We start from the raw sequence: 15895 nt of genomic DNA, 5'->3' as shown, positions 1-15895 counted from the left end.
TGGTGGAGTTTGCACGTTCCCCCCGTGTGTGCGTGGGTTTGCTCCGGTTTCCTCCCACAGTCCAGAGATGTGCAGGTTAGGTGGATTGGCCATGATACATTGCCCCTTCGTGTCCAAAAGATTAGGTGGGTTTACCGGGTTACGGGGTTAGGGTGAGGGCGTGGGCCTAGGGTGGGTGCACTTTCCAAGGGTCGGTGCGGACTCGATGGGCTGATAGACCTCCCTCCTCACTGTGATGATTGTATGATTATTGAGTGAAATAAGAGTTGGAACTGGTGTTGTCCACTATGCTGAATCTACAGCAGAAAATTTTCATCCCTCATTTGCACAGGGACATTGATATTTGTGTTATGTGTACATTCCTCCACTTGGGTATTTCCGTACTGTACATGGGAAATTATAATTCACGGACTTGATTATCTTCTGATTCTATTCTTCCCGAGGAAGTGTGGGCACTGCTGGGGGTGACTTTGTTCTGTTAAATAATGGATGTCACACTGTTAATGTATTATCAGTGACTGGAATGCTACATTTCCCTCTCCTTTTCTAGCCCGTACAATCATCACTTGTATTGTCGGCGAGCCTGTTGTTACCTGCAGCTGAATGATTATCGGTGAGTCCTCGCGATGGGTACATTTACCTTGCAGCAAATGTGACGTTTTCATACTTCAGACTATTGCAATAGATTTTGACAAACTTGACAGAATCCTATTCCGTGATGGGAGAAAGCAGTTTGTCTTTGGAAATGCCATATATTGGATGACGTGTTGCTCCCGGGGGGGGTTTAAGTGGGACGTAGATTTGGGGAATCACGCAGAATTCTCTTGAATCCTTTGCCAGCCATCATCATACACCTGAACCTGATCCAAGGGTTGGAGGAAGGGGAGAGGGAGCTGTGAGGTACTGGCGCAGGCACGATGCTCCGTTTTCCCAACACTGACCGGGCTTCGCGCAATTTAAAAAAGAATGAAAACAAGTCACACGGGAAAAAACAGGCGTCAAGCTCCGTTCTTTAATTTCCAGTCAGTAAGGTGGCAGGAGGGAAAGGGAGGTGCTTGATTCCGTGACTTTGTGCTTTTATACTGTTCCACTGCAGTTCTAGTACTGCACATCTGCAGTGCATGGATCTCACAGTCAACGGCAAAACCAAAATATGATAGTTGAATTTGTGAAGGCTAGTGGCGTAAACTCCAATCCTAGTTGTCTGCCAAGGCCTGGTCTGTTCTCTCTGATGGATGTAAAAGATCTCATGGCACTATTTTGAAGAAGAGGAGGAATGCTCAGCCCCTTAACCAACATCACTGAAGACCGATTATCTGGTCACTTTCAAACTGTTGTTTGCGGGAGCTTGCTGTGCACAAATCAAGTGCCACTTTTTCTATGTGACAATGACTGCATTTAAAAAGTATTTTGTTGACTGTAAAGTGCTATGTGACGTTGGATTGTGACAGGCGCGACATGAATACAAATCTGTCTCTGAAGCAGTTGGGGGCGAAGTTATTAAAAAAAAACATATTTGCATGTTACCCCTTTAGAAGGTGTGTGATACTAGGAGCAGGTTCAGTTTCATAGGAGCGTTTGTGTGAATCTCTCCTGGGAGTTAGCCTTTGAAGCGAAACATTTGATTTGGTCATCAAAAGACCATTTATTTTCTCCTTTCAGAATGGCAATACTGGACAGTATCAGAGCAACCGTACTGAAACCAGATTACTTTAAGGTAGGCGATCTCCTTTTAATTGTTCTGCCAAGATGGACCTTTTCTAAGCAGGTGAGAAAGTTTGCCAGCCTGTTGTTCTCGTGTTCCTTAACCCACCTGGGCTTTGCCTTTGCTCCCAAGGAGCAGAGCCAGTTGTGATGACGAATAAAGGGGGTTTATGGACCCCTGATGCTGGGCACTTCTTAAAACAAATAACAACTGACAACAACAAAAAATGGATCAGTCACATTTCACCACTTAGCAGGAGTCTTTATTAAAGCCTCTCACTGTTCTGACAAGCTTTTTTGTGCTCAACTCCTCCGTTCAAATATTAAGGGGCCTCCTGCTACTTACTGTAGGAAATTATGAATTATTTATAGATAACATTTTACACAAACTGGAACATTTATTTCACCTCATGGTATGACTGAACTGTCTGTGCTCTCACTTCTTGTTGGATAGTTTTGGTCGAGGCCGTGAGAACTTGCAGAATGAGTTTCCCCCGAAACAGTGCATAAATCTGTGCAAAGAACTGCGGCGCAACTTACCCTCTAAGGCAGTGATCCCGAGTGTAAATTTGTACAGCTCAATCTACAGAAAAGAATTGTAGCTACAAGGTTAGTTTGGAGGAGCTGGGGTTGTTCTCCTTGGAGTGAAGGAGATTGAGGGGAGATTTGAAATAGGGGTCGAAGATTATAGCCGGTTTGAATAAGGTGGACAAAACTTTTAAAAAGTTGTTCCCGTTCGCTGGGACTAGGGGACACCTGTTTTAGGTTTTGGGCAAGAGACGCAGAGGGAAGGTGAGGGGAACCTTTTTTTGCCCAGTGGGTGCTTCCACCACCCTCCTGGGTAGCAAAGAGGATCATTTATTTAAAAAGAAACCTGGATGTGCACTTGATATAAATAAACATGCAGGACTGGGAGGAATGGGACGGACTGGACTGCTCCACAGAGAGCCAGCGAAGACTCAATCAGGAAAATAAAAAATATGGGATGTGGCCATCGCTGGTCAGCCCTGCATTTATTGCCCATTCCTAGTTGCCCTTCAGAAGGTGGTAGTGAGTTGCCGCCTTGAACCGCTGCAGTCCCTGGGGTGTAGGTACACCCACAGTGCTGTTAGGGAGGGGAGTTCCGGGATTTTGCCCCAGCGACAGTGAAGGAGCGGCGCTATTTTTTCAAGTCAGGACGGTGAGTGACTTGGAGGGGAACCTCCAGGTGGTGGGGTTCCCAGGTATCTGCTGCTCTTGTCCTTCTAGATGGTAGAGGGTGTGGGTTTGGAAGGTGCTGTCTGAGGAACCTTGGTTAATTACTGCAGTGCATCCTGCAGATGGTCCACACGGCTGCCACTGTTCGGCGGTGGTGGAGGGTTTGAATGTTTGTGGAAAGGAGAGCAACAAGCGGGGCTGCTTTGTCCTGGATGGTGTCGAGCTTCTTGAGTGTTGTTGGAGCTGCACTCATCCAGACTAGTGGAGAGTATTCCATTACACTCCTGACTTGTGCCTTGTAGATGGTGGACAGGTTTGGGGAGGGGGGTGTCAGGAGACCTCCTTCGTGCCTCAAATGACTGTGACTCTACAAAGTGAGAATTATCTTTTTTTAATATAAATTTAGAGTATCTAATTCTTCTTTTTTTCCAATGAAGGGGCATTTTAGCCTGGCCAGTTCACCTACCCTGCGCATCTTTTTGGGTTGTGGGGGTGATGCCCACACAGACACAGGGAGAATGTGCAAACTCCACACGGGCAGTGACCCGGGGCTAGGATCGAACCCGGGTCCTCGGCGCCGTGAGGCAACAGTGCTAACCACTGCGCCGCCGTGCCATAAAGTGAGATGTAGCATTTGGATGGTGGTTTCCCCTCTTGGTGGCATCCTTAGCTTGACGTCTTGTTCTGTTCACGCTGCTCCCAGGGTCATTACTTCTGTGCCAAAGGACTCTTGGCGGCAGGCTACCCAGAATATGCTATGGTGGTGAACAGGAGAGGTACTGACCTCTGTCAGGCAGGAGGAGGGGACATAATAGTGCTGCAGGAACAACGGAGTGAAATTCAAGTGGAAATGAAAAATAAAGGTAATAAATATTTGCTTTAAATTTGCTGGCAAATACATTTCTGTGATTCTACAGAGTAGATGGGAGCATTGGGAGAGGATTAAAATCGATAATGAATAAATACTCCCGTACAGTGAAGTCGGGAGGCTAAATCTTTTTTGAGTAAGTGGTGATTTGAGTTAATTGGCAAACCCACTGTCTCGAAAAGAGCCAACGGCAATCTATAAACCATTGAAAGGCTCATTGATATGGGGGGACCCAGTTAAATTGCGTTGGGGGTGGGGTGGGAGGGAGGGGGGAGAGAGGGGGGAGGGAGGGAGGGGGTGTAGCAAAGGAGACATAGAATCATAGATTCCCTACAGTGCAGAAGGAGGCCATTCGGCCCATTGAGTCTGCACCGGTCCTTTGAATGAACACTCTACCCCTGTCCACCCCGCCCTATCCCTGTAACCCCGTAACATCACCTGCACATCCCTGGGTACTAAGGGGCAATTTAGCATGGCCAATCCACCTAACCTGCACATCTTTGGATTGTGCAAGGAAAGCGGAGCGCCCGGAGGAAACCCACGCAGCCACGGGGAGAACGTGCAGACTCCACACAGACAGTGACCCAAGCCGGGAATCGAACCTGGGACCCTGGTGCTGTGAAGCAACTGTGCTAACCACTGTGCTACCATGCTGCCCCATTTTTAGTGTGGCAAAACATCCCGAGATGTTCCACAAGAGAATGTTCAGATAAAGCTTGACGCGGAGCCCAAGAGAGCGATGTTAGGGTGGGTAACGAGACAGCTTGATCAAAGGGACGAGTTTTAAGGGGCATCATAAAGGGGGGGGGGGAAGAGTGTTGGCATCATAGTCTGGGATTCCCGCATTGACACTCCTTTTATTTTCATAGGTAACTGGGAAACGACAAACGGACAAAGCAGCTCGAGGTAAGTGAAGTATTCAACTTTTGATCCGTTTTGCCAAATGGATTGTTTGGGAGGGGGTAGATACTGTATTTTGAAATAAAATTTGAGGAATTGGTGAATTCTGTGATTTCAGTCTCAATGTGACCTCTGAAAATGAAAAATGAAAATCGCTTATTGTCACGAGTAGGCTTCAAATGAAGTTACTGTGAAAAGCCCCTAGTCGTCACATTCCGCCGTCTGGTCGGTGCTGCTGGCCTGCCTTGGTCTGCTTTAAAAGCCAGCTATTTAGCCCAGTGTGCTAAACCAGCCCCTCTGAATACCTGTGGTTGTGATTTTTACAACTGTGATAATAATTAATAATGATCTTTATTAGGGTTACAAGTAGTCTTACATTAACGCTGCAATGAGGTTACTGTGAAAGGCCCCTAGTCGCCACATTCTGGCGCCTGTTCGGGTACACAGGGGGAATTCAGAATGTCCAAATTACAAAACAGCACGTCTTTCGGGACTTCTGGGAGGAAACTGAAGCACCCGGAGGAAACCCACGCGGACACGGGGGGGAACGTGCAAACACCTCACGGCGCCGAGGTCCCAGGTTCGATCCCGCTCTGGGTCACTGTCTGTGTGGAATTTGCACATTCTCCCCGTGTTTGCGTGGGTTTCGCCCCCACAACCCAAAGATGTGCAGGCTAGGTAGATTGGCCACACTAAATTGCCCCTTAATTGGAAAAAAAAAATGAATTGGGTACCCTAAGTTTAAAAAAAAAAATCACACAGACAGTAACCCAGGCTGGGAATCGAACCTGGGATCCTGGAGCTGTGACGCAACAGTGCTACCCACTGTGCTACCATGCTGTCCATGAAGCGAGCACGTGATTTTGTATTGCCCCCTCACACAGATCATTGTCAATCTGATAATGTAATGCTGTAGACCAGGGAGCCGAGGGTAATGGCGGACAGGCAGGCAGGTGGAGGTGAGACCACAAGCCGATCAGCCAGGATCGTATTGAATGGCGGAGGAACTCGAGGGGCCGAATGGCCTACTCCCAAGTCCTAGGTTCCTATAGTACGATTTCATTTTGAACTATCCGGAATTGTTGAATATCACAAATATCACTTATTGCATGTCACACGACAAGAATAGGCGCATTCCTGTAATCCAATACCAAATTCAAGGAATTTGAACTAAATTTCTAAAATGTTGTTCAGCATTCTACTTTTGAATGTGTGCCACCCCCCCACCACCACCACCCCAGCCCCCTACCCCACGCACGCTACAAGCAAATAAAATAACTTGTTGTAGAAGCACCACTCACCTCTTCACCTCTTCACGATACCGTCTCTACGGCCAAATGAATTGCTTTTGCAGGGTAGTCAGTGTTTATGTGGAGCGTAGTGTAGTGCACAGCTAGATCCCACATGCGTCTGGGTGGTCAGGCAATCTGTTTGAGATTTGGTTATGTTGGTTCAGGGATAAATGTTGGCCAGTACACCATGCCATTCGTCAAATAAGAACCTGTGCATGGACCTGAAAAGGCAGACTTGGCGAAAGGTTTCCTTTGTAAGGTGGCAGCGCCAAGAATGCAGCATTCCCCTGACGCGGCAGTCTGGTTTGATATGCTCTTGTCCAGCAGCGGGACCTGAACTGACAACCCTTTGACTAGCAACAGTAGGTGCTGCCACCGAGGTGAAGATATTACTTTTGAGACAGCTTCAGTTCTCTCTTCCTTCTGCACTCTTCACAGACTTGGGATAAGGCGGGTTCGGCAAGAAAGTGGACTCGCTCGTTATCATCAATAAATACAATAGTGGGGGCCGCATGGGACTGCGGCGCTGAGGACCCGGGTTCGAGTCCCGGCTCTGGGTCACTGTCCGTGTGGAGTTTGCACATTCTCCCCGTGACTGCGTGGGTCTCACCCCCACAACCCAAAGGTGTGCAGGTTAGGTGGATTGACCACGCTAAATTGCCCCTTAATTGGAAAACAAAATAATTGTGTACTCTTTAAAAAAAAATTTTCAAGTCAAAAAAACAAATAAATAAATACAATAGTGAATTCAGGAGAAGCCTCTTTAACCCGAGAGTGGTGAGAATGTGGGCCTCGCTACCACGGGGAGTAGTTAGGGCAAATATCAAAAATCAGTGATGGGCAACCTAGGCTAGTGAGTGGGTGCATAAGTGTCCCTCCTTAATCTGAGTGGGCCGCAAGATTGAAATTGGGCTTGTTCATTCGTGACCCCGTGAATAAGATTAATTACATTTTATAGTCGACGGATATTTTATTGCTTAATCTTTTATATATTATTCGAACTATCAGCAACAAAATTAATATTAACACATTGGACGCGGATGCACGGCTCCCACAGTCAATGTTGTGTGTGATCAACATGCACCTCCCTTCACTTGCTCTTGCTTTAAGTGCGTATCACTTCAGTCAACCTTTAGGAATAAAACAATAATGTGGCCAACCCTGCGTGAGGGTAAAGGTCAACAAAATGTCTTGTGGGCCACACTCCGAGCCAGAGGCCGCGTGTGGCCCCCAGGGCTGTAGGCTTTCCATCACCGGACTAGGCGAGTTCAATGGAAAGCTGGACAAACACAGCATGGAGTAGCGAATAGCAGGATATGTTGTTGGGCTTAGATGAAGGAAGGTGGGAGTAGGCTCTTGTGGAGCACCAATACCTGTGTACCCGTAAGTGCACAGCTTGTCGGGCAGCGCCTGAGGATCATCAGTTGAGCACTCTTTCTCTCTTTTCCGGCTTCTACCTGGATTCTCCGCTCTATGACTCGCTTGAGATCAGGAGCACATTGACTTTGGAACTGAAGCTGAATTCCGCAACTTCACATTGCCGCTTTACTTCTCCTTGCGAACAACCCGTTTCCAGTCAGTCATGTGGATGGAAGGGATGGCACCATCCCATAATTCCGAAGTCCACTTCGGGGCGGCACAGTAGCACAGTGGTTAGCACTGTTGCTTCACAGCTCCAGGGTCCCAGGTTCGATTCCCGGCTTGGGTCACTGTCTGTGCGGAGTTTGCATGTTCTCCTCCTGTCTGCGTGGGTTTTGTCCGGGTGCTCCGGTTTCCTTCCACAGTCCAAAGATGTGCAGGTTAACGGGCAGCACGGTGGCGCAGTGAGTTAGCCCTGCAGCCTCACGGCGCTGAGGTCCCAGGTTCGATCCCGGCTCTGGGCCACTGTCCGTGTGGAGTTTGCACATTTTCCCCGTGTTTGCGTGGGTTTCGTCCCCACAACCCAAAGATGTGCAGGCTAGGTGGATTGACCACGCTAAATTGCCCTTTAATTGGAAAAAATGAATTGGGTACTCTAAATTTATTTTTAAAAAAGATGTGCAGGTTAGGTGGATTGGCCATGCAAAATTGCCCCTTAGTATCCAGAAAGGTTAGGTGGGGTTACTGGGTTACAGGGATAGGGTGGAAGTGTGGGCTTGGGTAGGGTGCTCTTTCCAAGGGCCAGTGCAGACTGAATGGGCCGAATGGCCTCCTTCTGCACTGTAACTTCTATGATTCTATGATTCACTCATTCCCGTCAGGGTGACTGGAAGTCATTGCCGGTTGACTCGGAGAGATGAGCAAAAACTAGAGCCAGACTATTTGCTTTTTGTTCATTCCTGGGATGTGAACATCACCGGCAAGGCAAAATTCTCATCCCTGATTACCCCCGAGAAGGTGGAACAAGCCACCTTGTTCCCTTTCAGTCCCCGGTGTGGGTACACCCATAGTGCTGTCAGAAAGGAGTTCCAGCAATGATGAGGGAGCAGTCATTTTGGCCCAAGTAAAGGATGGTGTGTTGTTGCGATGGAAACTTGGAGGAGGTGGTGCTCCCATTCGCCTCTGTTTATCTCGGCGGTCGAGGTCACAGGTTTGAGAAGAGCTGTTGAAAAGTCATAATGTATTGTCGGAGCACTTCACAACTCTCTGTCATTCAAAGGACCATGTCTTGCATCAATAGACTAACAGTACAAAAGGAATAGATTTGCAGATGCACGTGGGTTGAAAGCAACATTAACAGAGGTTTATTGAATAGGTCTTCACTGCACAAAGGCTGATACTAGGCCAGGGCTATAGCCTGTGAAGTTGCCGATGACGTCACACACTCTGTTCTTAAAGAGACGTTGCACATAACTACAATAACCAACACTGTAGATACCAGGTCAATTAAAAACTTTCAAGACTATTATCTTTTTTGTCAGACATCTGCTCAGGGGCAGGGAACAGAGGCAGGCAAATGGTGTTCAGGGGAAGATGAGCTGTGGTATTTTTGAATGGCGGAGCAAGCTTGAGTCGGTGAATGTTAAACTTCTGTGTCAGTGTTCCTGCATCTTGTTTGCTCCTGCCGTTGTTCAACCCTGCTGCCATCATATTTTCTCTGTTTTGCTTTACTCAGTAAAAAGGGGACCATCCTGCGTGGCGAGGACAACCCCGCGCCTGGTCTGGTGTTGGATTCAGACGATGGCCATGATGATATTGAATCTTTGGAAGCAATTCGAGTTTTCAAAGGGGAGGAATTCCAGGTAATATTGCTGAAAAGAGAGACATTTAAAGAAAAAAGAATTGAGAGTATCCAATTATTTTTTTCCAATTAAGGTACAATTTAGCGTATCCAATCCACCTACCCTGCACATCTTTGGGTTGTGGGGGTGAGACCCACGCAGGCACGGGGAGAACGTGCAAATTCCACACAGACAGTGACCCGGGGCCGGGATCGAACCCGGGTCCTCAGCGTCGTAGGCAGCAGTGCTAACCACTGTGCCGCTTTGCTGAAAAGAGAGACATGTTACCGAAACATTTTGCCTTGCGCTCAACAGGACAAACACAGAGTGCCAAATTTCAGACAATCCCAACAATTTATACAAAACAAGTAAAGGGTGCTAATTGGTTGGCAAGTCAACTTTGGTTGGCCAAGGCACCGCCATGCAGAAAGCAATGGGGAACAGTAGGCTCTCCAAGCCCCTTGGAAGTTCAAGAAAAGGTGCAAGTCTTGAACATATCCTTTTTGTTTGCAGATAATGGATCCCCACAAATGAATGTATATCACTTCTGTCAAGCCTAAATGAGCCATGCCACCAGCTCGACTGATTATCTTAAATTGGTTGTTAGTGTAGCTATTAGCGCACTCAGATTTGTTCAGCAAGTGCTGCCCAATGGCAGAATCATATCTAATAGTAGACTTTGGTTTTCAAGTAAGGTTTAGATTTGTTAGGACTTAATTTCCTTGATATTTCCTCCTCCATAAAGTCAAGCCAGGCCCCGAACCAGTTGTGAATAATGGGACTGCAACTTCCTGCACCCTCTTACCAGTCAACGATCACGTTGCTGCCTTCCTATACCCCAGGCATTGATCATTGGCACCTCGAGCTGCCTCCTGAAACAAATAGACATTGCGATATCGCGCTGTAAACTACTACTGATCAACACAGCCGATGTACAATTAACACTTAGATGTCAGTCCTCGTCCCTGTGTGTTAATGGAGGTGATTTGAAACCAATGGGCTTGATAAACTCTTTCCTCTATGAGCGAATGAATGAGACATTCTGCATGGATTAAATTTTCTGCATGGACTGAATTTTTCATGGCAGAAGGAATTTCCTTTTTATGAATAATGTTGCTGCCGAGTGAAGTGATATTGAAGAAGAATAGAAGCAAATTATTGAACATACTTATTTGTTTAATTCTCCAGGCAGCCTGGGAAAACCTGATGGATAACTTAACAGAAACAAAACTTGAGACTTTTGGTGAGTCAGGAGGAAAATGTCTGCCGCACGCACCCATCCCCACAATCCCTTTACCAATTTCTTATCTCTTTCTCGCTTGTTTTTTCTCTCTTTCTCTCCCTAGCACTTTTGCCCCAACGTTCCATATTCCAAATTGTTGTTGTGCAAAAAATGTAACAAAATCTCCCAGCTGACTTGCTGGTATTGGGCTCTTCCCTCCTGGCTCACAGAATTCCCTGCATACAGCCTCTCTCTATAAACGCTGGGGAATCCATTATTAGCTGACTGAAACGCATTGAGATATCTGTCGAGCGCGTAAGCTGGGTAGCAGCGGATGCGCCGGGCTGGAACCTGATCAGTGGAAACAGCTTCCTTACTCGACTGTGTTATCCTGCCCCTGCTGGTCAAGGGCATCACCCACTGCCAGTACGGCTCAGCTGGTAACTCGCTCGTCTTTGAACGTGTTTTTTTTTCTATTCGCCCACGGGATGTGGGCATCGCTGGTGCCCAACATCTGTTGCCCATTTCTAATTGCCCTTGACTGAGCGGCTTGCTGGGCCATTTCAGAGGGCGGTTAAGAGTCAACGTGGAGTTGCACGTAGTCCAGATAAGGACTGCAGATTTCCTTCCCTAAAGAACAATAGTGAACCAGATGGTTCAATGGTCATCATTCAATGTTTAATGGCAGATTTTTATTGAATTCAAATTTCACCACCATGGAGGGATACAAACCCGGATCCCCAGAGCAGTACCCTGGATCTTTGGATTACTAGCCCAATGACAACACGACTAGGCCATCGCCTCCCCGACAGGTTAAAGTCCCACTCGAGAACCTTGAGCAGCACATCCAGGCAGACCCTTCAGTGCGGTACTGAGGGAAGTTCTATCTTTTGGATCGGGCATTAAGCTGACCTAACCGTCTGCTCTCTTGGGTGGGCAGAAATGATCCCATGGGGCTATTTTAAAGATGAGCAGCGGATTTATCCATAGCTAACATTTGGCCTTTAACCAATACCGCTAAAGCAAATGATCTTATCATTATCAGTTTGCTATTGGTGGGAGGTTGCTGTGTGCAAATTGGCTTCTATATTTGATACGTCATACTTTATTAGAGGTAAGTTGCTTTGCAACATCCTGAGGTTGTTAAAGGTGCTATATAAATGCAAACCCTTTTAGTGTAGAGCTGAGCTAAGTAGACCAGGAAGGTTCCAAATTGAATTCCATCCTTGGTCTTATGATCATAAAATCATAAATAGTAGGAGGAGTAGACCATTTGACCAATCCAGCCTGTTCCATCATTCAATAAGATCATGGCTGATCTGATCGTGCCCTTGACTCCACTCACCGGCCTGTCCCATATCACACTTCCTTGTCGATCAAACATCTCTCTAACTCCACCGTGAATACATTCAGTAACCCCTCTCTGTGGAAGAGAATTCCAGAGACCTGATAACTTTCTAAGAGAAGAGATTGCTCCTAAATGTGAGAACTCTTATTGCCCATCCCTTATTTTTAAACCGTTCCCCCAGTTCTAGACTCCCTCACCAGAAGAAACATCCTCCCAGCATCTACCCTGTTGAGCTCCCTCAGGACCTTATGCTTCAATAAGATCACACTGCATTCCTCCAAACTGCAATGCGTCTATATCAAATAGATCCCACCTACTCAACCTTTCCTCATAAGGCAGGTCCTTTGTCCAGGAATCCGCCTTGGTGGGCCTTCTGATCCCAATGCTAGTATATCCTTCCTTAAGCAAGGGGACCAACACTGTGCACAGTACTCCAGGTGCAATCTCATCAATATCCTATACAGTTGTAGCAAGTGTTTCCGATTCTAACGCTCTTGAAATAAAGGGCAACACTTAATTTGACCTCCTAATTATTTGCTGCGCCTATGTGTGAGCGTTTTGTGATTTATGTACGAAACGAGACCCAATTCTCTCTCCGTCTTCTTCCTGCCAAAGTGGACAACCCCAAATTTTCCCACATTATGCTCCATCTTCCAATTCCCAGATTATAGATGATAACACCAGTCAGACTTCCTGTTCCCACTGATTATGTTGGGTTGGAACAGGATCGGGATCGCTATGATGTACCCTGCAATCAGATTGTCCACCTGTACTGACTGGGGCCACATGGTGAGATAACGGAGATCAGGAGGAGTGAAACCATTCCCGGTAGGATCAGCATAGAAGGATTGTGGGGGCACATGAGAGACGGGTATATAGGCTGAAAGCTGCCTGCATTGTCCTCAATGTTCCTGTTAGCTCCAGGCTCAACTACACCAGTGCTTGTTCTGGTCAACCTCACAACTTCAACCCGCCATAATTATGAGCTCATCCAATCTTGCACTTCCCGTATCCTGATTCGGATCCCGTTCACCAACCACTCCTCCTTAGCTGGATGCTGCTCCCCTAATGCCTCAATTTAAAAAATACCCCTTCTCCTATTCAAATGCCTGTTACTTCTCCCCTCCCTAACTCTGAGAACACCTCCACCCCAGCAACTCTTTGGGTGCCCCTCCAATTCTGATCTCGCCCTTGACCTCCATTGCTCCATCATTGGGGACCTACTTTCAGCTGCCAAGACCCTAAATTGTGCAACTCCCTCCCTCAGCCCCTGTCTCCTCCTTCAAGACTCTCCCCAAAACCTCCTTGACCAAATTGTTGGTCACCTAACGTCATCTTCCTTCGTTAGTTGCCAGCTTTTACTTTTGTCTGAATTTGTTCCTGTGAAGCATCTTGGGATGTTTCATTACATTGGCTGTGCTGATTAAGGTTTATGTTGCTGTGCATTTACCCCTGATTCTATACGTCTTGATCTAGATGAACACCTTGAAGAGGAGTCTGAGCAAAGCAAGAGGTCAACCCTCAAATCTGACAAGACAAACCGGGTAAAAAACAATATACATTAGCAGCGTGGTTTGTGTCATTGAGTCCCTCCCCCTTTCCAGCTCCACCACCAGTGTGTGTCAGAGAGGCAATAGGCCTGGACAGGAGCAAAATACTGCAGATGCTGGAAATCTGAAATTAAAACAGAAAATGCTGGTAATACTCCGCAAATCAGGCAGGATCTGGAGAGAGAACGTTTCAGGTCGGTGACCCTTCCTGAGAACAGGGGGCTGGGTAGAGTTGAACCATGAGGCTGATCGTTAGTGTTCTGATTTTTGAGGAATCCACAACTCTCCAGTCTTGAAAGGTGGGGCAGAATGTTTCCGGCTCCGGATTATGGGAACCGAGGTGTTGGTAGGATAGCGGGAGCTGCTCAGAATGGATTCCCCAAAGCAGACCTGGGGGATTTTCCCACCGGCGGCCTGCAAGGCCCATCAGCTGCCCGCTCTGAGGGAGGACCATTAAAGGCCATATTGAGGGTCATTTTTGTAGGCAGCTGGCATTTCTGCCCCTCGCGCCTCTTGCCCCCTTCTCCCACTGCCTGGGGAGGCCAGTAGCTATTTGGGGGCTCCCTCTTTGTGATAGCCCAGGGGCTATCAGATCAGAGCCAGAGGCCCCATGACCCACAGAGGGGGAATGAGGGCAGAGAAAACACAATTAAGAGCCCCCTCGTTTCGATCAGAAATCTGTCCAACCCAACCTTGAGTAAATTCAATAACCCAGTCTCCGCTGTTCTCTGTAGAGCAGAATTCCAAAGATTAACGATGGCACCGTGGTTCGCACTGCTGCCTCACAGCACCAGGAACCCGGCTTCAATTCCGGCCATGGGTCACAGTCTGTGGGGAGTCTGCACGTTCTCCCCGTGTCTGTGTGGGTTTCCTCCCGGGTGCTCCGGTTTCCTCCCAGAGATGTGCTGGTTAGGTGGATTGGCCATGCTAAATTGCCCTTAGTGTCCAAGGATGTGCAGGTTAGGAGTGGATACAGGGATTCGGGGGCGGCGGGGAAAGGGGGGGGGGGGGGGGGGGGCTTGCCTGGAGGTGCCCCGAGATTGCCAACCTGCCATAGCAGTATCTTCCTCTCCCGGTGAGATCTGCAGGAGTTCTGAATGGGCCTCAGCATGGAAGGTCTGCCGACCGTTCTTAATTGATCAGCCTGAGCAGCAGGCTGCGGGTTCGGAGGCCACCCAGGGTAAAATTCCTGAATCGCTCCCTGTGTCAGGAATTTTGGGCCCAGGATCCACTTGATCACAAAACCCACCGTAAAATTCAACTCCTGGTATCTGAGAGGCAACCTGAAGCAGGTACTTTTTCGAAAGGTAAATCTGGAGTTTAATTGTGAATTAAATTGCAAACGGGAGCCACAGATTCAAACTAGCAAATTCAAGATCGACAGCAGAAAGCTCTTTTAACACCGGGGAACATTTTGAATAAGTTTGGATAATGAGGAGGAGTAAAAGCCTTGGGATTATTTAATAATTGACTGGATGCTGCAAGGACTTCAGGGTCATTGTAAATTAACAAACTGAGGCAGGCTTTCCACATCAATAATTATTTGTGATCTCTTACTGGAGAAAGTTTACATTGTAATTTCCTCGGCCCTCTTTAATTTTCCTTTTTAGTGTGAAGAACCTCTTCCGGAGCCTAATGACCAATCGTAAGTAGTGAACTGGTCACGCGTACTGGCAAATTAATGTCCCTTCTCTCCCCTTGCTCTTTTCCCTCTTCTCCCAGTGTTGTCTCCACCCTCTCTCCATCATGCCTCTCCCTCCCCCTCTCTTCTTTTACCCCCACTTCCTCACTTTGTTACACCTGGTTTCTGTGATGGAGCACCACATTTGTTGGGTTACTTACTCATTGGGTTGGCGAGGCAGGGAGAAACTCAAATGATTCCTGCTTGATGGCTCAGGAGACCCAGTGATGAACCATGTCAGGTTCGATCCCTGGCACGGACTGAGTTAGGTTAAAAGTGTGTGTATGTGCGTGTCCTGGAGTGGGACTCACACACCCGGAGCTTCTGGCATAGAGGCAGGGTCGCTGCCCAATGTGGTACCAAGACCTCGTCAGACGCCTGGCACCAGCAGGCTTAGGTGCACTGGTGGTGACACCCAAACATGTACGTGAAGAATGACCACTTAAATGATGTGGCCTTGGAATCCAATCCTAACAAAGGAACAAGTGTCTACAAGTCAAGTGAAGGAATGAAAATTGTCAAGGAAAATGAAATGACGGTGTTTTGTGAATTAATTAAATAGTTAAATTAATTAGTTTAATATATTTCTGTACTTTAGACATGTAGAGAAAGATGGATCTAAAAAGAAGTCTCCCACAGAAGCTAAAACTGCAGGTAAATAGATTAAAGGGTTATCTCAACCCCTCAGTTTATTTCTGACTCTTTAAATTAATCTGCAACTTCTAATGAGGAAGCTGAAAATCGGTGACACTTAATTCATATGGGCCTTCCACGGCTATTTAATAAGCCAATATTTTCTCTCACTTTGTGTATTATTATTTACGTGAATCTGATGAATTAATTGTTATACATTCTACAGATCCAAATGGAATTTAAAGTTTGGGGGTGGCATGGTGGCGGTGTTTAGCACTGCTGCCTCACGTCGCCGAGGAC

The 15895-nt window shown here is 47.2% G+C and overlaps 1 protein-coding gene across 3 annotated transcripts in view; it reads left to right on the top strand.

Annotated features, from left to right (window-relative positions):
• The window catches only part of LOC140398194 (E3 ubiquitin-protein ligase DZIP3-like), a 101152-nt gene that overhangs the window by 21705 nt on the left and 63552 nt on the right, over positions 1-15895 (top strand). For all 3 annotated transcript variants that reach the window (XM_072486550.1, XM_072486549.1, XM_072486551.1), the window contains 9 exons: positions 551-613; positions 1663-1717; positions 3605-3764; positions 4639-4675; positions 9056-9182; positions 10350-10404; positions 13208-13275; positions 14892-14926; positions 15561-15616. In XM_072486550.1, coding sequence (XP_072342651.1) covers positions 551-613; positions 1663-1717; positions 3605-3764; positions 4639-4675; positions 9056-9182; positions 10350-10404; positions 13208-13275; positions 14892-14926; positions 15561-15616 — 656 coding nt within the window. The remainder of the gene's footprint in view (positions 1-550; positions 614-1662; positions 1718-3604; positions 3765-4638; positions 4676-9055; positions 9183-10349; positions 10405-13207; positions 13276-14891; positions 14927-15560; positions 15617-15895) is intronic.

Source organism: Scyliorhinus torazame, chromosome 21 (genome assembly GCF_047496885.1).
Source record: "Scyliorhinus torazame isolate Kashiwa2021f chromosome 21, sScyTor2.1, whole genome shotgun sequence".
NCBI classification, from domain to species: domain Eukaryota; kingdom Metazoa; phylum Chordata; class Chondrichthyes; order Carcharhiniformes; family Scyliorhinidae; genus Scyliorhinus; species Scyliorhinus torazame.
Note: the sequence above shows the minus strand (reverse complement) of the source record. Positions and strands in the feature narration are given on the sequence as shown.